General features: G+C 38.3%; 1 protein-coding gene across 1 annotated transcript; it reads left to right on the top strand.

Moving 5' to 3' along the window:
- Nucleotides 1-434: 434 nt before the first annotated feature.
- rad50 (RAD50 homolog, double strand break repair protein) lies at nucleotides 435-22,028 on the top strand. Its single transcript, XM_083926927.1, has 27 exons — nucleotides 435-479; nucleotides 1,677-1,814; nucleotides 2,023-2,106; nucleotides 2,358-2,509; nucleotides 2,618-2,803; nucleotides 2,952-3,156; nucleotides 3,909-4,037; nucleotides 5,177-5,342; nucleotides 5,600-5,658; nucleotides 6,078-6,419; nucleotides 6,524-6,706; nucleotides 6,887-7,044; nucleotides 7,146-7,321; nucleotides 8,035-8,272; nucleotides 9,897-10,086; nucleotides 10,415-10,541; nucleotides 11,108-11,301; nucleotides 11,763-11,873; nucleotides 12,288-12,380; nucleotides 12,607-12,720; nucleotides 13,274-13,401; nucleotides 13,618-13,719; nucleotides 14,075-14,197; nucleotides 19,592-19,677; nucleotides 19,790-19,932; nucleotides 21,029-21,162; nucleotides 21,320-22,028. Exons 2-27 carry the CDS (start codon nucleotides 1,686-1,688, stop codon nucleotides 21,504-21,506), a joined length of 3,939 nt encoding a protein of 1,312 aa, XP_083783053.1. The 5' UTR covers nucleotides 435-479; nucleotides 1,677-1,685; the 3' UTR covers nucleotides 21,507-22,028.
- Nucleotides 22,029-23,936: the final 1,908 nt, after the last annotated feature.

Raw genomic sequence — 23,936 nt, 5'->3', positions numbered from 1 at the left:
CTTTAGCACGCGGTTTGGCTCCCAAGAAGGTACTTTAGCACACGTTTTGGCTCCTAGAGGGCACTTTAGCACATGTTTTGGCTGCCATAAGGCCACTTTAGCACGCATTTGGGATCCTAGAGGGCACTTTAGCACATTTTTTGGCTCCTAAAGAGCACTTAAGCATGCATTTTGGCTCCAAAAAGGACCTTTAAGCACACGTTTTGGCTCCTAGAGGGCACTTTAGCACTTGTTTTGGCTGCTATGAGTGCAATTTAGCAAGTGTTTTGGCTCCTAGAGGGCACTTTAGCACGCATTTTGGCTCAAAAGAGGGCACTTTAGCACATGTTTTGGATTCTAGAGGGCGGGGAGGTACTTCTGATTGACACCACTACTACTGATTGGGAGCTCTCCCGGAAGCCCTACTCCCGGAAGTCGCCAGAAGTCACCGCTCCTCCAGCACAGCGCGAAAACTTTCACATCTGAACCACAACAACACGGTGAGTTGAATTCAAAGCATTCATATGACTGGAGACTCCGTGCTACTAACGAAAACCCTTCTCGTATCACTGCAGCTCGGACAGTACGGAGCAGTCTGACAGCGAGTCGCTGACTGTCAAACACTGCAAAGTAGCATTTCGGCATACTTATGTTGTTAGCTCGCCTGCTAAGTTGTCAGATAGCCATGTGTTAATGTTAGCTTCAGGAGACACCTAAGCTTCACAGGCTACACATTCACCACCTGAACTGCGTATTTACACCCAATAACCTCAACACATTACAAGGTATGAGCTTCTTTAACCCTCTCTCGTGTTTTTTTTCCTATATTTAGTTTTTTCTGGAGTAGTGGTTATATGATGATGTATAACAATACAGTTTAATTTCCTATTCGTCCAGAATTTCCCCTCATTTTCATGCCAAGGCTATAAATGCATATAAACAGAGAAATAGTGTCAACAGCTTTGCAATCCTATTATTCATATTGTCAGCAAAACCCACTATATTAATAAACCTAATTTATACAGAACCTTTCATACAAAAAATGCAGCTCAAATTGCTTTACATGAAAAGCATAAAAATGGGAAGAAAACCACGAAGAACAGCGCTTATAGCATTGAAAAGTAAAATAATAAATAATACAGAACTAATAAAATGAAGGAACTGAAGTGACGAGCAACCGACGGTAGAAGCAGACAAAATTACCGAGAAAATCATACAATAAACACTAAAATAAAACTGTAACCTAAACAACTATTTCCTATGTATACCATAATTCATCATGTCGTGCTATTGGCCTCAGTTGGTTTCTAGATCTATTACAAACACATGAATAATACATATAACTGGAGTGCATACTACAAATGCTGTTTCTCATAGTTTTACTATCCATCTTGAGGTGAAAAATTGTGTGTAAAACATTTGGTCTCCCTAGTTGACTTTTATTCGATTGAACAGCAGTTCACAAGTTTCTTTTTGATATCATGGTGGAAATGAGGCACTTTTTCATCACAATACTTATTCATATATTGTATGATATGTCATTACCAATTTAGCAAATCTGCTTCAACACATCAGTTGCTGCAAATCGCAAACTGACAGCAACTTCAAAACCAAATTTCAGCAGAGCGACAGATACTGCTAGTAGTTACGATAAACCTGTGCATCAGTGCAGTCATAACACTGCAACTTTCTTTTAGAAAGCAACAATGTCAAAAATCGACAAGATGAGCATCCTAGGGGTGAGGAGCTTTGGGATCGAGGATAAAGACAAACAAGTCATCTCTTTCTTCACTCCACTGACTGTGCTGGTTGGACCCAACGGAGCAGGGAAAACGGTATGAGAACATATTTTGATCAGAACAAAGGTTGACTGAAGCATTACTTGTTGAGAATGAACAAGAAAGATGACAGTATGCATTGAGATTGGGCTAGCTGGTCTGGTGATTTGTGCTCTTTTGTTTCATATTTTTCAAATAGCCACAGTGAAAGTTGTAAAAAATCTCATGTTTCCATTCTTGTACGTGTTTTCTTTTCTGTTTCCAGACTATTATTGAATGCCTTAAGTATGCAACAGCAGGAGAACTTCCCCCTGGATCTAAAGGAGGTGCATTTGTTCATGATCCAAAGGTAAGCTTGCTCTCTTGTGCTTTATTTGCTAATTATGTTACAATTTCTTCCAGTCAACAGTACTGTATTCACACTTTCGAAGTTTGCAAATTTCTCACATTATAATGCATGTCTCATGTCTTGAAGTAACACTGAAATGATATCAAAAGAACAAATATTTTATTAATTAAATAGTTTGAACACTTCCAGCTATCCTAACTTTTAACAGCCAGATAATACATTTTAATATTTTAGTCTCATTTTCATTTTAGGATGCCCATGAAACAGACGTGCGAGCCCAGATTCGACTCTTATTTAGTGACGTCAATGGAGAGAAAGTGACTATCCATCGCTCTATGTCCTGCACTCAGAAGGCAAAGAATTACTCGTTCAAAAGCTTGGAGCAGGTCATTACCAGAGTAAAGTAAGCACGTCTAACTACTCATTTTTTGTCTATTATTGAAGGTATATAAATATATGAATGTTACATGTCCCCTTTCTTTACATGGGACCTCTATTGTCATTAATACAGAGACGGTGAGAAGGTGAGCTTGTCGTCAAAGTGTGGTGAACTGGATCGGGAGATGATTTCTTCACTGGGTGTGTCAAAGCCTGTGCTGAATCATGTTATTTTTTGCCACCAAGAAGAGTCTAACTGGCCCCTAAGCGAGGGCAAAGCACTCAAAGACAAGTTTGACTCCATCTTTGCCGCAACCAAGTAAAGAACATGCATTCTTACATTTTGTCTTTTTTTTTTTTTTTTTAATGCAATGCATCAGATTACCTAGAATCATGCATTTGTCATTCAGATTTTTCTATTAGAAGGAAAACTATAAGGATATACTATACCTTTGTGTTTCTCTCAGGTATATCAAAGCTTTGGAGACAATGCGTCAGTTGCGTCTCAAACAGAGTCACACAGTCAAAGAGTGTCAGGTGGAGCTGCGCTACCTGAAGCAGAACAAGGAGAAAGCCCAGCAGATTAAAGAGACCGTGGCCACCAAAGAGGCTCAACTGATGGCCTCGAGAGATAGCATCCAGCAGATAGAGAGCCAGATTGATCCACTGGAGGTAGGTTGATGATGTATCTATGTTTGTGTGCGTCTCTGTGTTGATACACACATTTCAAGACAGAGCTTATGTTTGATAGGTCAGCAATTTGTAATTTAGAGTTGTAACTAACTAATTTTCACAATTTTTTTAATGGATTAATATACTTTTGAATGCCAAAAATAACAGCAGCTCACCAAGTTAATGATGTGACAGAGATGTTTATGTTTTCATTTTACAGCTGAAATCAGCAAATATGTTATATTTAACCTAACAAGCATTTGAGATATTTACCAGCCGCTACATTTTCAACCTGTGAGTCTGTGTGTGTGTTATCACAGCAAAATGTGGTCCTGGAGACACCCGCTGTAGCAGGAACTACCACAGAGGCAGTTTCAAGTACTTTGCTAAGTGTTTATATTTCTGTCTGTGGACAGATTTTGTCAACGCAATAGCATCTCAACTGTGAAAAAATGCAGTCAACCTTACAGGTGTGTAGTTCAGATCAAAATGAAGGCTGAGTACGAAGATGTGTGTGTCGTCCAAGTAAGGGTGTCAGAAGTAGCCACAAAGTCCATAAACTACGAGTTTTAGCTTTAGATATTGAAGATAAAGGCACTTGGTCAAGTGGAAAGCACAGCGGCTGAAATCATATGGTTTAAGCTAAAAATCTAGTTAGCCCAGGAAGGTTATCATATGTTTACATATGATGGTGTAGACTTATCTAGATTATAACAATATTTTTTAAACCAACTTTTAATAACAATTTTCAGAATCGACTGACAGATATTGACATGAAACTGGGGAAAGTGATGAAGCTGGATAACGACATCAAGGCTTTAGACGGCAGGAAGAAACAGATGGAGCAGGACAACAAGGAGCTGGAGGAAACAATGGAACAGGTAACAGAAATATGTAATATATATATACACACTATACACACACATGTAAACAAACACAAGGTATTTATTCTTATGTAAAATTTGACAATTAGAGCTTTTGTAGAAACAGAAATTAAAATGGGAGGAAACACTGGTTTCAGTACTTAATTTATTGCTCACCCTCTGTTTTTATCAGTAATTGTAGAGGCAACACTAAAATGTTTTGGGAAACCTGACAATATGCTTAAAAGATATTAAAAGACAAAAAAACCCCAAATGAGATAGAAAATTGAATGCATGGATAGGATGATGAGGTTAAAAATGGAAAACGCAGCAAGTCTCTCATTTATCTCTGTCTGAGGGTTTATTTAGCCAAAAACCTGCTTAACAATACTCCAGACAACACTCTGTACGGATCATTAACCTAAATTGGACACTCACAGGAAGACTGCAGACGGCGAATGATGTTGTTGTAATGATAAGCCAATTCATCAATGCCCTGTATTGATATGAATGTCTTTAATGACTGTTGGATTTTTCAACTCCCTTTGCCTTACGGAGGCCAGAAATCTCTTCCTTTCATCTGTTTGGTACTTCTCAATTGTATTTGTGTCTGTGCTTGAAGAGTGCTTGTTTTTCGAGGGACTTAAAGCGTCAGCAACCGAGTGCCGTTTTGTGTATGTGTTGCATGTTTTTTACGGAGTGACAGAGGTTAATTTTTAGTGTGATAACATGATGTTGGAAATTTAAGGCTCTTTGTGTAAAAGATAAACATGTTGTGTTTGTCAGAATTATGACCATAGTTACAGCTTGATTTATGTTGCAAATAGAGACGGTCCAATACCATTTTTCTTTCCTGATACCGAATCCGAACCCTGAACTTGCATGATTGGTTGATACAGTCCCGTTGCAATATGTACACTGGAGATCAAAATTAGAGAATCTTTTTAATACTTGATTTTTTTCTGAAATATAAATATAACTGTTATCCAAATAAATCAAGTGTTTATATTATATTATTATTATTATATTTTGATCTCCAGTGTATATTCTTATCATGGAGGGCCTCAATGGAGTAAAACATCTGATCTGACAGTTTGCTGGGCTGTACTCACTGAGCTTCAGAGTCACTCTAAGCCAGTGAACTGTGTATGCCGCAGGTGTTCCAGGGCTCAGATGAGCAGCTGCAGGAGATTTATCAAAACCACCAGAGGACAGTGAAGGAGAAAGAGCGGAGGCTGACAGAGTGCCAGAAGGAGCTGGAGAGAGCTGGTCGGGAGTGTCAGAGACTCAACAGAGTCAAGGCTGATCTCCTGGTAGAACAAGGTACATGCACACATGTACAACTCTCTGTTCTGAGGTAGCTAATACACTTCTAGAAACTTTGTCCAAAATAGCATTTTTCCTAGATTTTAAGCACACCTTTCACCCATATGTATAATTATATGTTTTCCATTCTTGATATCCTCTGCTGTTTTTTCAAGAAAAAAAGCAAAAATAATAAGGGTGGACAGACACGTGGATAAAGAGAGATATTTCCTTAAGATTAAATTAGCCATTGAAACCCCCCTCTCTTTCCCCAGGTCGTCTACAGCTAGAGGCTGACCGCCACACTCAAAACATCAAGAACCGCGACACTCAGGTGAGAGATAAATCACATGCACTGCAACATTAAACACACTCTTACATTAGTTGTCAGTTTGGAAGAGGTGTACCTACATTTCTGATGACATCTAGCTCTTTGTTTTCATGGAGGTTGAATGCACTTACAGTAAGGACAAAAGTGATTGCCAAATGAATAAAATGTTTGTTTACTCAATCACTCATAGCCTGATTGTGAGTTTAACTAATGTGCTCTTAATTTCTCTAACCATGTACAGTGACAAAACTAAAGACTGTTAGTATAGTTGAAAACAATTTACAAAATGCAAAACTAGTGTCATTGTAAATATTCAGTGCATGGCCTTTACCTAAAAATAAAAAAAACATGTATTACAAAATAAATAATATATATAATTTTGAAACAAGTTTGATGCAAGTGCTCATACATTTCTTTTTTAGGTCCGTTCTTTGTCGTCCTATCTGGAGATGGAGGGTTACGACCGACCACCTTTCACCACACTTCAGCTTGAGAGCTTTCATCGTCACGTCACACAGAGACTGGAGCAGGAAAAACAGACAGTCAGTCAGGTTCTGCAGGACCTGCAGGAAAAGGAGCAACAGAAGCAGCAGTCCATTGATGAAATGAGGGATAAGAAGACTGGCCTGGAGAGAACTGTGGAGTTGAAGCGAGACCTGCAAGGAAAGAAGCGGCAAGAACTGAGGAACATCAGATCAGAGCTGCAGAGGCTGGAGGGTTCGTCTAGCCGACTGCAAGAACTGGAGAATGAACTGGCTAAAGCTGTGGGTGTCCACACAATGGCTATGATGAAGTTGTCTCATGTCAACTTTTTCCAGGAACATTAAAGAATGATTGAATACATGTTTGTTTTTCCCTCGCTCTGCAGGAGCGTGAGCTGCAGAGTACAGTTCAGAGCTCCAATGTGGAGGAGCTGAAGGCCGAGGTCCTGGAGCTCCAGAGAGAAAAGGCTGAACTTGACCGCACACAGAGACGGCACGACCAAGAGATGGAGATGCTCAACACACACACCACTGCACGCACGCAGGTGGACATGCTGAGAAAGGATAAGGTAATGTGTAATTCAAAATGACTGTGAGGCAACTGGTGTGGAACATATATATATATATATATATATAAAGATGTTACAAATTGTTCCTCTCTTTATCTTTCCCTGTCTTCCTTACCTGCTTCTGTCTTCTTTCCTTTCTCTGTCGGATCTCCTTGCATGGTCCCTTTTTCATTTCTACAGACAGAGAAGGAGGAGCAGGTTCGGAAGATCAAGTCTCGTCACAGCGATGATCTGGTGTCATTGCTGGGCCACTTCCCCAACAAGAGAGAGCTGGAAGACTGGATCTATACCATGTCTAAAGAAATCAACAGTACCAGAGACAGACTTGCAGAACTCAAGTTAGCAGGATTTATTTACATTAAAGCTGACAAACTTGCAAACAAAAACTTACCTTTTGTGGCACTGACTAGTTTTATGTCATGATTTGAATCATTCTCAGTAAGGATCTGGCATCAAGTGAGCAGAATAAAAGCCACATTGCCGCTGAGGTACGGAAGAAGGAGCAGCAGCTAGCCAGGGATGAGGAGAAATTCTTCAATGTGTGTGGCAGTCAGGATCTGGAGCAGGACCTGGGCAAACTGCGAGAAGATCTGGAGAAGATCTCCAAACAAAGAGGTGAATGCTAAGAACAGCTTCATACAGAGATAAGCTGTCATTTGGAGGGTATAAAAAAGAGACAAACTAGCCAAATTTGGCCAAGCATCCCGAGCTGCATTAATAGCTTATGGGACATCACTAGATGACGAGATCAGTCCAAAACAAAGCCAGAATCTGCACATAGTTGCTGCCCTGATTTAAGAGGGTCAGGGTTATCCTCTTATGCTCCTAACCTCATCGTGTATGAACATAATGAAAACCTTCCCTTTGTCAGACTAAACTTTGTATTTAAGCAACTCAATAAGTAAATTTATCTCTGAAGTCACACCCTATTCTACCTTTTGTCTATGACATATATTTACCACTATTTTATATGATCACACAATTTTAAGTGTGAGGTTTCTGTAAAATTCCCATGATGGAACAAAAACTGATTTTACTCAACATACTGCAATGCTTGCCCTTTAAAGTGCATTCAATTTATGAGAACATACACCTGTGTGTGATAGAGGTACAGACAGTAAGAAAAGCTCCGTTGAATCTTTTTGTATGCGTAACATTCATTTGTAAGCTTTGCATAAAACAACCAAGGAGCAGGGCACTGTACTGTGAAACAGTACTGTACAAGAACAAGTAGCAGTTGAAGTCATGTATGTGCTTATTTTAACCCCATAGTGATAGAAGTATGAAACGCAGATTTGTTCTTTCTTCCTCGACTTGTGTTTCTATAGCAATGCTTGCCGGAGCCACAGCAGTGTACACCCAGTTCATCAGCCAGCTGACAGAGGAGAGGGAGCCCTGCTGCCCTGTGTGCCAGCGGACGTTCCCTTCAGAGTCTGATCTGCAGGAAGTTATCAGTGACATGCAGTCCAAACTACGCCTAGTGCCAGACAAGCTGAAAAACACAGAGCAGGACCTAAAGAGGAAGGAAGGGAAGAGAGATGAGATGATGGCTCTCAGACCTGTCAGGTATGCAGAAAGCTGGCTGTGGGAAGACATATATTGTCTTCTCACTCTAGCACCAACCACTTTGCAGAGATAGGTCTAAAATCTTTAAATTAAATTTTCATTATAGGACATTGAGATATACCTCTAGTTTATGTCTCCTGATGTATTGGGTTGATCTCTTATGTACAAAATGCACAAAAATAGATATTCAAATAGTTCAAGCAAATGTCTTTTTTAGAGGAAATAGTCAAACGTCATTTTTGAACAATTTTGACAGCCTTGGTTGATATCGTTCCGCAGTTATGCGTCTTGCACTAAGGGTACATGAATTACCCATGATCGAGACCATTTAAAACGGTAAACAAAAATCCCTAATGTATTCTATCACCCAATCGTGCTCACACAACAGACTGTAGAACAGCTTGTCACAAAAAAGATATTCAACTGTGTTCATTCAAGCAGTATGGCATGAAGAGAAAAGAGGATGCGTTCTCACCAGCCCACTGGAGCTGTGCACCACAATATTATTGTGCTCAATGTGAGTCATGAAATTATTGAATGACCCTGGAAAAAAAAAGAAAGGCAAATATAAAATATATAAAAACTAAACTTGTGTTTGGCATCTTGAACAATTCTGATTTTTTTCAGAATATTTACACCACGAAGAACACAAAGTATGAACACTTCTTGATATGAAGTATCCAACAGTACTTTCATATTGTATTGTATTATTGAATTGGAGTCTGTTTTTAGATTAAGAGTATAAAAGTGAACTACTACTTCCTTATTCTCCTTCCATTTGTTTTTGTTTTTTTAGATTAGTGCACATGTTTTATGCCTTGTATCCCACTAGATGGAGCTAGATTCTCATAAGATTGAGACTTTAGGTCTTGTTCTCTCTACTGTCTTTTCATGACCTGAACAGAACTCTACCATTGAGATTGTAGAGACATAGCAGCCACTCCTTTAATTAAAAAAAAAAAAAAGTTCATATCAGACCTTTCAATAAGTGAGATGATATTCAGTGCGATTGAATCTATTGAAATTGCAGAGGAAAGCTCATCCAGAATAGATAAATAAAGTACAAAGCATAAATATGGGTTTAGATTGACCTCGCTTCTCCGGTAAACAACTACCTTGTGTTTCAAGGGTTCAGTAAACCGAAGTTAAACATTTAATTTAATCATCCACAAAATATTGATATTGTTTAGATGTCATGGTTGTGGTTTAGTTAACAGATTTACTATTTATCTTAAAAACCAAGATTGTTAATGATTCTTAATCTACTAATATAATGGAGACTAATCCAAGTTTCGGTTTTGCACACTTGAGTGAAATGTCTAAGTAGGTCATTGGTTATGCCTCCTCTTAGCCCTTTAGGGTTAGGGGTATCCCTAGGATGTTAAATCCTAGACCATTGTCTAATGATCTTTGTGTGTTGAAACTTGTGGTGTAAATCAGTACAAATTCCACCAGAAAGTGAGCCTCCTTTCATCCAGCCACAGGAGGCTTCAGAGAAAACTGTTCTGTGAATAACTGCAGGGAGTCAAAGAAGAGAGAATGTTAGATGGTAGTAAATAAATAAATGTAAAGTACACCCATTTTCTGTTTAAAGTATATTTATATTCTCTTTCATGCCTCCCAGGCAATCCATTGTACAGTTTCAGGAAAAGGACTTACCTGAGTTAAGAAACCGCTTGCAGACTGTGAATAGAGAAATTGAGAGGCTCGAGGGCGACGTGGAGGAGCAGGAGACTCTCCTTGATACCCTGATGTCAGAGAAGGAAACCGCCAAGGCCTGCCTGCAGGACATATCTCTCATGGACAGATACCTGGTACAATCATCCTATCTGTCTCCATCTCTGTCCCTTCCCATCCTGTACACTCGAACCAGTTCCTTGCTATGTCTTTACTCTCTTTCTTTCCACCATAGTCCACCATCTTCCTCCAGATAAATAAAGCCTATAAGACATTTTCTTTTCTGATATCAGAAATACAAATAACTGAACTATTGGACAAGAAAAGTCATACACTTGGCATTTGAAATTGTGACACTGAAAAATAACATCACTTTGAGACACTGCTAATTCCTTGACATTTCTATACACCCCCTATTCCAATGAGTCTTTCTTTCTTCACCTTAATATATATTTATCTTTCCAGATGGATCTTAAAGAGTTGGAGAGGAAAATAGCTCAACAGGCAGCCAAACTCCAGGGAGTAGACCTGACCAGAACCATCCAGCAAGTCAGTCAGGAGAAACAAGAAACTCAGCACAAGCTGGACACCAGTAAGATGACATCATATGAATATACCCTCTTTTTTTTTGCTGATCTTATGCTGTAGTTTTGTTTTTACTTTATCTTTACTTTTATTGCTGATTTTTGGGGCTAAATATCTCAATTGTAGATGTACAGCACTTTATACATCTACAGCGTTCAGCGTGTCCCAAGTTTTGAGAAGCAGGCAGAAGAGCTAAGCAATGTAGCTGGGGATGGAGCCTTTTTTTAGGTCGCTGAAATACACTTTTGCTGCTGCCACTGTCCACAGCAGTACATTGATTAGCTTCTGTCAGGACTTCTGCCTGCTTCTCCAAACTGGGGGCATGCTGAGCTTCATATACTGAAGGTAAAACACTGACTATGGATAACTACCGCATGCTAACCTACTTAAAAAATACTTGAAATATCCCTTTAAGTAAACACTGTTATTTCACATTAGTGAGTTGCCGGTTTTGGTATACTGTATATACATCTGCTGAGATCAGTTCTAATTATGTTGGAAGGGGGAATCGAGTTTAAGTATTTTTAATGTTGCTTTTTTTTAAAATCTTTGTAACTTTTTGTGACCCTGCAGCTTCCAGCAAGATGGAGCTAAAACGTAAGCTGATCCAGGACCAGCAGGATCAGATTCAGATGCTGAAAAGTGCTGTGAATGAGACGAGAGCAGAGAAACTCCAGCTGAGCAGTGATATGCAGAAACAGCAGCAGCTAGAGGAGCAGTGTGTCGAGTTCACCACTGAAATACAGGCCTTAACCAGGGACATCAGGGTACATTTTATTGTTTTTGTTTATTTGAGCTGCTACCTCTAAGATTTTGACATAGAGGCATTTGTGTATTACTGTAACTCACACAATATGAAGGACACAAGATTTGTTGTTGTGTTTACACAACAACAGTTCATTCCTCTTCCATACACAGACACATATCTCTATATACATGCAGAATCATTTTGGCACGTTCTCAATGTTCATGGCCTGCATTAATTCACCTTGTGAGTTCTACGTCCATATATACAGTATATATATATACAGTATGTATATGTATATATGGACATAGTAAAAATAATTCTGTAGTGTGCACCTTTTGGATGTTACTTTTAATTTATCTGTTTGTATTTGACACGTTATTGTTTTCTTCATTTCTTTGTTCTAGATTTATGGTTAAAAAAAAGTAAGTCTGTGCTTTGGATATGTATCTTTTTTTTTTCTCTAACTTTGTGTCCAACCAGGAATCGAAGGAACAGCTTTCCCCTTTGTCTGCTGCTCTGGAGAAGTTGCAACAGGAGAAACAGGAACTAGTGGAGCGCAAGAGGCAAAGGCAAGAAGAGGGGCAGGAAAAGGTGGATACATTCTCATGTTTGTCTATCTATCACGGTACTCTTTCGCTGTACTGAAAACTCAGCAGAAATTCAGAAACAATTTGTCATTTCACATGCATAGAACTGGACAAGGTAGGTCCTCTCATTATTATGTCTTTCCTCTTTTGGTGTTACTCCCTTCTACCTTCACTTGAACAGGAACAGCTGAGAGTGGGCCTTTTTATGCACTTATTTTCTGTTTAATTCCTTTTACATATAACCACTTGATATATTTAATAGTGAAACATTAATATTCAGCGGTGAATCATTTTTCTGAAAGTGTTTTTACAACAAATTAGGCACCACGCAGATGGGGTAAGGGGATGACAGTTCTTCTTGTTCTGTATGATTTATTTTTATCTAGTTTTCACTTTTTCTAACACTTTGCTTTGACAGATCAATTCCATTAAAGACAGAGTGAAGGTGGTCACCACCTTGGAAAGAGACATCACCAAATACGTCAATGACGGCAAAGACGAATACAAAGAGGTAGCATGTTTGCCACTATACTTGTTCAATTCGTGTTTCTCTATATGCCATTTTTCTGATGGACATTATAAACACATGGTTATCATTAAAGAGTCCAGCTTTTCCTTTTTCTCTTGTCTGTCATTTTTTTGATATTAGCTGTAGAAACTCAGCCCCTAATGTGTTGCATTATTCATTTTTGAAAGTACTGTACAACTTTATTGACATTGTTTTGTTGTTGCTGCAGCAAAAAGAATCTGAGCTTCAAGAAACCAACACTCAGCTCCATGAGGCTGAGAAGTATAAAGATAAAATCAACAAGGAGATGGGAAACATCCGCCAGGACATAGACACTCAAAAGGTACAGCCTCCTGAGTCAGTATTCTCTTCATTCTTGTCTGTCTTTCTGTCCCTTTAGGTTTTTTTTCACATATGCACTTCAAACCCGAAATTATCACCAGCAGGCTGTATGTGTGAAAGTGAATATCCGAGTCAGTTGCACCGTTCATCAAACAGAGTTTACCCTTTTAGCTAACTAGTACAAAGACCAGGTAATCTTTGATTGAGCTAATGTATGAATACAGCTGTTTTCACCCTGTCGGCTAACAGCAGGATGGGTGGGGAAAGGGGTGATTTACAAGGCAGCAACAAAAATGTCGAGCTGGAGAGACTGCACGCTTTCCGGTTGTGTGCTGCATGTGTGGAAGAGAAACTCCGGACTATCTTCAGAACTCCTGACATTGCTTTTTCTTCTACTTTTTAAAGAAAGTTGGAAACTCAATCCACCTTTTTACTTATAAATGTAAATAAGGCCTTAGTAGAATCTGAGTTTCTGGTACAACTTCACCTACTTACTAGGTGCACAGAGAATTAATTAGTTTGAAAGGATAACTTTTTTTAAAATCTTTTTTTAGGTCCAGGAGCGCTGGTTACAGGACAACCTGACCTTGCGGAAGCGTATTGAGGAATTGAAGGAGGTTGTGACGAAACGCGATGCTCTTATGAAAGACATGGGCAACATGCAAGTTTTGCAGCTACGCCAGTAAGAACACTACACCATTGATTATCATCTTTAAGATCAATAAATTTCGTTGTTATAGAAGATAATCAAGCTGCACAGAGACTAACTGTTCATGACATCCCTAACTCTTTTTCCTTGACGATGCCACATTTACAAAGGTTACTTGTGGTCCGACTGGGGGTATTATTAGAAGTTAACCATATTGTTTTTACCTCATCGCTTCCTGTGGTTGTCCAGAGAACGACGTGAAGCTGAACGAAAGTTGGAAGAGTTGAAAAAGAACCGTAGTATTGCACTGGGTCGTCAAAAAGGCTTCGAGGAGGAGATACTGCATTACAGGTGAGATATTTAGATCTATTTTTCGATTTACACAGCACAAAGTTTCACTGAATTCAGCTGAGATGTTCATTATTATATCAATCTAGTACTGGGCTGGGGTTAAAATTTCTTGACCGTCAGCCCAGCATCTGGCGATTACCGATTAGGTTTGTGTGCGTTGATATACTCATGATGACCTATGTCAGTGCACCTATAGTGTGAGAAAACAAGTGATTTACTGATAACATTCTCATCTCTTAATGACTGAGCAACATAAACACAGGTAATGTTTCACTGGTTTCTGTCCAACCCTTTTTATTATTACTATTATTTTTTCAATCAGTTGAACTTCCTTTTTTGAACTGATTGCTTGCAGAAAAGAGCTCCGAGAAGATCAGTATGACAAAGCTGATGAGCGCTACAAAAACAAGATGATCACAATGAGGACAACAGAGCTGGTCATTAAAGATCTGGATCTCTACTACAAGGCCCTTGATCAGTAAGTGTTGCCCGAACATGTACTCAGGAATAACCGGTTTTACTAACTACTTACCTAATTAATCAGGGATTGCAGTGGAGCATAGATATAAATGTTAGTCATGATATTTCTCCTTTTTAATGTTGATGGTGAATCAATACTGTCGTCTGAATTAACAAACACAAATCAGTTTCCAAAGACAGGTTCATCCTGTAATTTTGATGCTTGAGAGTTCCAGCTGAAAGTGACCATTCCAGTTGATATGCCTTATATTAATATCACAATAATATCTTCTGGTTATTGTGATTATTTTCCACTAAAATATCAGAGGGGGGTCCTCGTACCAGTAAATGTCAGAGACGTTAACTCAGCCTGGGAAAGTATATATTTACATATACAATGTAACATCCAAACTGAAACAGATCTGAATGCTTGATTTGACAAATGTATCCGCATGTTAAAAGACTGGAGAACTTTATAAAGAATGTAACATACCATGATGGGAAAGCTGAGAGTACCGAGAACAACACAGCAAAAACATTATCAAATATTTATTTACAGAGTATCAAAAACAGCTCTGGAATCAGTTCCTCCAATTGTTCTGCAGTTTTCTTCTTATTTATGCAGTTTATTGAAAAGATAACATCTACACATGATTTGATTTGGTTGTCTATGAGAGGGGCTTAGTGCTGAGGTATGAAACAGTGTTGATAAGATAGAGTTTCAGTTTTAACACATTCTTTGACAAACCATCTCTAGCAGTTTTCCTGTTGTGAGACATCTGTCTGTGTCCTCCTTATCACCCCTTTGAAGTCAGTTCTTTGGTGGTGATCAAAAACTTTGAGCAGTTAACTTGTAAGTCTTTAAGGCAGTAGCACTGGGGGCTTTAGAAATGTCTCAGCTATAAGATTGCACAGGTAAACATTTGACTATTACAAATCACTAATGAGGAGGGCACCATGATGCACTGTCACCTCACAGCAAGAATGTTCTGGGTTCGAACCTGCCAACCAGCTAGAGCTTTCCTGCGTGGATTTTAGATGTACTCTTTGTACATTAAACTAGTTTTAAACACATCAGATCATAAGCTCATCACCATAAAGCTATTTTTTTCATTTAGACCTCCAGTGAAGCAGGAGGTAGGAAGCCAGGATGCTAATGTTACCTGAAGTCGTTGCAGTTCAAAACTGTCAACAGTAGCATTAACACAATGCTGACTCAGTCACATGTTATTAGTTGGAAATCAAAACGTAGTCAGACGTAACTCGCCAACACACACAGGCAGTGTAAATATGTATTAAACAGAGAACATTGTTTCTCAGTAAACTGTGTTACTTGAAAAGTTTTTACTGTGCTCCTATATTTCTTTGTGTGCTCCTAAACCTTTTCATTCAGGACTGAATGGTACTGCTTGGTAAAACAATTATCATAGAGCCCTGACTCACTACCCAAAGATTTTCAAATTAAATGCAAAATTGACTTTCATCTAAAAAGAAGCCTTTGGACCACTGAGCCACGGTCTAGTACTTTTTGTCCTTAGCCCAGGTAAGATGCTTTTGATGTTGTCTCTGGTTCAGGAGTGACTTGACACTCTGTATGCAACATGTGTAGCTCATTTCCTGGACACATCTGTGCGTGGTGACTGACTCTAGCCTCAGTTCACTCCTTGTGAAGCTCCGCCAATTTCTTAAATCAGTTTTGCTTGTTGTGTGTACTGAACCAGACTGAGAGATTCATGGTATTTATACTGAATAAATAGTGAGTTACTCAAACTGGAAATTAAATGTTATAATATTTTGAGATAAGTTTTTCAATTTTTTTTTAGCTGTAGGCTGTATTTCTCTAAATTAAAATAAAAAAAGCTTGAAACATTTTAGTTCGCATTTCAAGAGTTAAGCATAAAGACTGAACCTCAAAATTAGAGAAAGTATTAATACTTGATTTATTTTGAAATAGTTTTTTAGTATTCAGAATTTGATAGAATATCCCCTGTTGCTAGACCACTGCTGTATGTTTTCTTTTAAATAACCAAGGTACTTTAACCAAAACCTTCAATTTGTGAAAAAAAAGCAGTGAGCAAAATTAGAGAACGGTAACCACTGTGTCCGAAGAGACAATTTTAAACAATGTTTTCTTAGGGCTACATAAATGCATATACATAAAATTAACTGAATTAGCCCAAGAAAATACCCCAATGCTTTGCAAGTACTACGAGCAGAAAACTTGATAGTTTCTTTTCTTGAAATATGACCACATGGCTATCGTTGACATCATTATCCTCGGCTTTGCATTTGCAGTGTGGATTTCTGTGATAAAAAATGTGCAAATAATTAAAAAAATGATCAGCATGGCAGCACAGTATGGCATTACACATCTCAAAATTGTGAAGCACTGTATTGGAGTAGTTATAATTGCAAAACGAAAATACAACAGTTTGATTGCAAAAGAAGCACCAATAGGTTACTGTTTTATTAGGCCATTAATCAGGCCTCAAGGCCTTTGCTTGTTCTTTGGCGTGGAGTTTTAAAAAAAACAAACTCTTTAATCCCTTCCAAAATATAATCAAAATGATGTGTAGTCATGGTGGCAAACCTTTTCATGTTCTTGGATATATGGTTAAGTCTGACAGAGACACTAACCAAGGATGAAAGGTATACGTTTGCCTGAGTAAGGAAGTGTGAGCTCACGTCAGTTACCATCTGATAAGAGAGCATCAGCATCATTTACCCATATATGTGGGTTAAAACATCAGTCTCAGTATTGATGCAGTGGCTGTTATCAAGATTGAAAGCAAGCCTTAGCGTCCCTCCAGCAGACCATACATCCAGGTTACAGTTTCTGTTTGAATACACAGAAAATGCTTTCATGGTGAGATGTTTTGATTTGGAGGCAGAAAAGGCAATATGAAACTCCTCTTTCGCTCACTTTGCAACCGATTGTTTGTGCATAATAGGATAATGCTCACAATAATTTCTGTTTCATTGTCGTTAATTAATCGACTTGGAATCAAAACTCATGTGAGTGTGTCTATTAATTTATGGTTAAGAGTGCACATTAATCTTCATTTGCATTCTTGTGGAGAAGTTAGCAGTTGAGCAAATAAATGCACTTCAAACCTACAAGGCCATAACTTGTTAGTGTCACAAAATCATGTTAACCTGAACTTCATGCCTCCACACTGGCAACAGCTGTGGTCAAACAGACCTGACAAGGCACATCACTGAGTCGGAGTCGTCGTCGTCGCCCTTATTTATGATTTACATAGACCCAACGATTCCCCCATAGATTACGGCGGCAACGAAAACCTTCCCTATAACAGGCAGGAACGTAGGACAGACCCAGCTCTGTGGAGGATGGCCATCTGTCTTGACCAGTTAGGGAGGAAGAAAAGGAGAGAAAAAGATAGAAAGACAATGACAGACAAAAGACATAGAGACAGACACACTTCCAGAGATGCAAGCAACCAAAGAGTAACAGTAACTATAATAATATCTATAGTAATGTGAATATGACTCATATGTTATGGCAGTTAATGCAGCAGAATAGTAGGAACAAGCACATCTAAGGTGATAGAATATGAAAATGAGGATAATTATTGCAAACATGATCAATGATGAATAGTGGCAATAGCAGCTATGGTACAGCGAGACATACCACTGATGTTGTTTTTATGGCTACAAATTTTATAATTTACAAGACTAGTGACAGTATATATGACTAATAGCAGGCACCAACGCGATCAGCAGAGACCTGCGAGACGACAAACCCCAAACAGCTCCGGGGAAGAAGTTGAATTAGTAACATGCATTGATGAGACATGAATGATACAGACAGAGAGGAGAGAAATTATTATTAGGAAATAGCAAGTAATAAGCAACAAGTAGTAAGTTACAACAAGACTTGCTGTCTTGTTTTTGCAGTAAACTGGTTATCAAACTTCTGATATGTAACCCACTGGACACAACCACCACCTCATTCAAATTTTGTTAAAAAGCTATCTGTAGAAATATAGTTTTCACATTTATAAATAATCTACCAGGAATTTGATCGTATAGTCCAAAGTTAGTTTTATTGGTACAAAATTCACACTTTGTTTAACTCCCCCTCCACCGCAGCTCAAGAAAGGAAACACTTTTTAAGGAAGAACTAGAATTCCTAACAAACAGGCCCTAACTTTGGAAGATACTCACTTGATTTGATTGACTCAGACTACTGAGGCCTCATACTTTAATTATCTTCTGAATTTTGGACTAGATTTTTGCACATCTGGCCAAAACCCAGTATGATTGGGAGAATGAACGAACAAGTTATGTAACTGTACTTAAATATTCTTAAACTAACATTAAAAGTCCAAGGAACACTTCTAGGCCCTATCAGCAATATAATAGATATCAAATATAAAATCAAGTCATATTTTCTTTCCTAGAAGTTGCAATAGGAAGTCATCAGCCATGACGTCCTTCTTTTGCATAAGCAGTGCAAATACAAACATGATACATGTGGTGAGATGGATGGATAAGGACTGCACTTCTCCCTCTGTCTTTTCTTCCTTTTGTCACGGTTTGTTGATTTATCCACCATATATGGGCCTCAGAAGAAGCGCAGTTGGGTATACTGTTATCACTCTGGTGTTTTCAAACCACACTCGAGTTTCTTTTAAATTCGCTAGATTATAGACAAAATTATTCTTGGTATGCCGGAAAGCGGCATCCAGTTGGCTGCCTTCATTTCCGAACATATGTCAACATTTATCTTTGTATTATATCAATATTTAGTCCAAAAAAAAAAAAAAAATGGAATGCTGTCGTTAACAATTTTTAAGAGAATGATGCACACTTCTTTAATTGAAATAAAGCTTCATAGTGGTTATCCATTTGTGTTAGCTTGAGTTCAACAACAACAACAACAACAACTGCCCTTTATGCATGCATGCTTGTGTTCACATTTGAATCAACCCTGAGTTTAATTTGCTATGCTCTTATCCGGCACTGTGTTCCCCTTTCATCTGGTATACCCAGCATAAAGACAGTTTACATTAACACAGTTATATCCTCTTGTTCCACTGTTCATTTTTACTATCCAACCAGGACCCATTAAGTGACACTTTTTATTTGGCCTTGACATCTATTTGAAGCAAATGTGCTCATTGTGAACTGGGGACGTAATGGCCCTCATTTTAACCTATGTGGTGTTTATATTATTATAATGTGTTCTACTATTGATGTACAATTTGATATTTATGAATCACAATCATAAGCGTGCTTGTGTCAAGTTGTCACAAATGACACTTGGGTAAAGTGAGATATTCAACAAAATGTTAATGTTGCCTTGTCGATGTCTGGCTTTTGTTAAGGTAAACCAAGAATCTAGTCTACTACTGGGTGTGTAACTTTGTTTTCTTTTTGTTTTCCTCAGAACCATCATGAAATTCCACAGCATGAAGATGGATGAGATCAATAAGATTATCAGAGACCTATGGCGCAGCACCTACAGGGGTCAAGGTGCATTTCACTTTTAAATCTTTGATTTTATGTAGTATTTGTACAGTATTTCTCACTTATTCCTCTCTCTCTCTCTCTAATTGTTTCTTGACTTCTCTTGCCCCATCTCCAGACATTGAGTACGTGGAGATCAGGTCTCATGTGGACGAAAACTCATCTGCTGGAGTCAGGCGCAGGGTTTACAACTACAGAGTAGTTATGGTGAAAGGGGACACAGCTTTGGATATGAGAGGTCGCTGCAGTGCCGGTCAGAAGGTACCAGAAAAGTACTTTCTCTATTACCAAATATAGCACATAAATTGTATTATTTAGTTAATATTATTATTGCTATTATTAGTATTGGATCAACCAGAAAGTCGCTGTGGTTGGGGCTTGACTAGATCAGAGGAATTGAAAGTATCTGGTCATTCGGTCACAGATAGAGAACAGGCACTTTAGGTGTTTGAGCCAAGTATTGTCTCCTGTTTCCGAATATCTGTACTACTTAAATATGATCCCAAAAAAGCTTACAAAATTGATTGCCATTTTGTTTTGGCAGTAAACTGATTATTGTCAGTGTGACATAATAGGATTACGTTTTTTTTTTACATTTATTGCAATTAAATCACAGCAACCTCATTCTACGCCAATGCTGAAACCACCATCTCGCCAAATAGCACCAAACGCAATAACCACATTACATGGGGATTATTATGTTTTATATCATTCATTCTAGTGTTGTTTTTTTGTTTTTCCTTAATGTAATAAACATTTAACGGCTTTTTGCTTGTGAGGAATCCCCAATTCACATAATCATCCAGCAGAAGAACTGCACTGGAAGCAAACTGTAAACAAATTGTAAATTGGTCTTTTTTTGGTCACCTGGAATGAGGTCCAATGCAAAACAATCTCAAATGTTGTGACAGCATCAGCTGCTTGAAATAATCATGTTAAAAGCAAAACATTGAGAAATTAATATCGGCATCTGATCTTCGAGTGAGTAGAGGATGTTTTTGATACTGAAACTCTGAATACTCTTTCCATGTTCTTCTGTCAAACTTCTGATTCAAAATTAGAACTGTCTGTCTGTCCGTCTCTCTCTCTCTTTTTCTTCCTTCCCAACCGGTTAAGACAGGTGTCCGTCCTCCACAGAGCTGGGTCTGTTCGACGTTCCTGCCTGTTAAAGGGAACGTTTTTGTTGCTATTGTGTGCACAAGATTGCTATTGCTACTCATGGGGGAATTGTTGGGTCTCTGTAAATCATAAATAAGACATAGAGTGTGGTCTATACCTACTCTAAAGTGTCTTGAGATAACTTTTGTTATGATTTGGCCCTGTAAATAAAATTGAATTGAATTGTATGTGTGTCTAGGTGTTGGCGTCCCTGATCATCCGTCTAGCTCTAGCGGAGACCTTCTGTCTGAACTGTGGGATCCTGGCCCTGGATGAGCCTACCACCAACTTGGACCGTGACAACATTGAGTCACTAGCACATGCCCTCGTAGAGTAAGTACACGCATGCACGCACACACACACACACACACGCACCTTACTTTGGCTTTAAGGCTGTTATTGCTAATAAACTGGTTAACAGAAGTGTGTTTTGAAGGTTTTTAGTAGGACAGTGTGAAATTATGTACTTCTCTCCTCTGTCTCTCTGCAGAATCATTAAGAGTCGCTCTCGCCAGCGCAACTTCCAGCTGCTGATCATCACCCACGATGAGGACTTTGTGGAGCTGCTGGGTCGGTCCAGCTACATTGAGCACTTCTACCGCATCCGTAAGAACCAGGACCAGAACTCCGAAATCACAAAGTGCAGCATCAACTCTCTCTCATCCTATCTCCACTGAGCAGACAAATGACCATTCAAAATCCTTTGGAGACATACAGTAATCAGTTATCTTTTTTGCTTTCATTTCATCTGGGCAAAGTCAGTTTAAAATGTTAAAACCCAAGTTCAGTTGGTTTGGTTTAGAAATAGTAATTATACAATATTTATGTGTTTTTGAAGCTTGACAAAATCCACATTCAAGTCACTCCCTGTATTAACTTGTTGGAAAGATAAACGATCTGCACAATACTTAACCTACTCAAACCAAAGAAACTGGCAAATATCCATAATACACAATTTAACAACACAGCCTTGTTTTATTCATCACCTCCACACAGGTTGAGTCTCCGTCCTGTCTTTTTCATAATCCAGCTAAAAATGCATTTCCACAAACTCTTTGGAAGCATGTTGTGTTAAAATTGTCACTTTTAATAACCCAAACTTAATTTATAGTCTCCACTATATTAATCCTCTATTCCACCAAGAAAGTACTCAATGAAGTGCCAACAAAAAGTTCATAAATCCAGTAGTCTTTTATAAAGTGTCCAGTAGCCATCTGCTGACCAGCAGTGGTAACAGAAGGATCTGTTCTGCTTAAAAATGGGAAACTATTGCACTTATATGTTGTCACTTTGTGCGCTCATAAAGTTCTGTCATTAAATCTCTTGTGAAGGAAATGGGTTATTATGTGTTTCTTTTCTGTCTTAAGTGATTGTGTGTTGGAAAGATTGTTACAAACCCTAAAGATTTAGTTCAGAGAAATATACGTTAGTTTTGCTGAAGTTGCTCATCAACCACAGCTTAATCAAACAAATCTTATCTCTCACTAACTGCACACTCATTGGATTTTTTTTTGTAATGAGGGGAAAAACGTGGCAAATGCGTGGGCAAAGCAAGTATAAAGCTGTGTGGTCCCTCAGCCAAGACCTTAGAACAAGCTGACGATTGATCAATTCAAAAAACAACTTGCACAGGTTGACAGCCAACAAGCTAGTATCATGAAGATGATGTTTCTGCTGGTATCCACTGTGGTAGCGCTGGTCAGTCTGGCTGTTCCCAGTCCTACTCGTCACAAGCCTGAAGATAACCTTAACGATATATTTGACCTGGTGGTGAAGTACAATGAGTCTCTCACTAAGGTAAGGAGCTTATCTCATGTGCAAAATTGTTTTCCTTGCTTGTTAACTTGTTTTTGCAACAATGTATTGGTGCATTATCTTGATTATTTTCATGTCAGAGGTGAACTGCCTGAAGTTAAAAAAAAATCTATTCTGCAGGAATTCTTTGTGGAAGATGTGTCGCATCTTGTTGAAGATGGATGTGAGGTGAGAAGAGTGTTAACAGTAGCACCGTTGTTTTTTTAACCTGTATTTTTGTTAGTCTATACCTGTTGCTACCAAACATGCTAACTGAAGTAGACAAATCACAATGGCCATTTTGCATGATATGATGTCTGCCTGGTTGATTTTTTTTTTCTTTTTAAAAAAAAAAAAGCTAATGTATTCCTGCTTATTTACCATATAGGATAAGTTCTTCTGCAAAGTGCACAACATCCTGCACAAGCATGAACACTTTGGTAAAAAGAAGGATGAGATGGCGATTGTGAGACACTTGAATGTTTTTATCAACGGCAGAAATGTAAGAATCCCCTTTGACATCACATTTGCAAAATTAGAGGCTCAAATCTGTGTTGCAACAGTAATAGATTAATGCTTGATTTCTTGTCCTTCAGGCAAACTGCACAGACCTACTAAAGAATGTGACATCCACAGGCAGAACCAGACCAATTCCCAAAATGATGGAATACCTCACCACTTGTATCCAGCAAAGAAACCTCAGTTTGGTCAAAAAAAGCGACGCCTGAATGCCTCCCAGAACTGCGGCCTGACTGTCCTCGAGTGTTTTTAAATCCGATATTTACATTTTCAAAAAGTTGACATTGATAATGACCAAGACCAAATTATTGTGGGAGGGGATTTGAGATATTTAATGATTTATGTTAGTTTATTTTATTTTATTACTTCTTGCGTTAACGGGTAAAATAACACACAATCAGCCACCGCAGCTAAAACAGATCAACAGTAAAGTACAACACATTACAATAAATAATAATTTAACAGATATTTACTGTCAAGTTATCCTTTTTTTTATTTTAAATACGCACAGCAGTCACTGTAGCAGCTTGATAAATGGTCTGGGCTTAGGCCTGGTTTAAGTCTGGTCTGAGCACTATCAAATACACCTGCATATATATTTTTTCATTGTATTTAACATAAGTTAACTTAAGGCTATTTTATATATTTGAATGACATATTTATTGTAATCGTATCGTACAGCATTGAAATAAATGTTTTTTCCCATGAGTGAAGTGTGTGTGGAAATGCTTGATGTATGGCATGTTAGTCAGCATTTACAGAAAGAAGCTTTTTGTCAAAATGGTTGATTTTTT

This window comes from Echiichthys vipera, assembly GCF_963691815.1.
Source record: "Echiichthys vipera genome assembly, chromosome: 14".
In the NCBI taxonomy this organism is placed as follows: domain Eukaryota; kingdom Metazoa; phylum Chordata; class Actinopteri; order Perciformes; family Trachinidae; genus Echiichthys; species Echiichthys vipera.
This window is presented reverse-complemented; position numbering and strand designations above follow the sequence as displayed.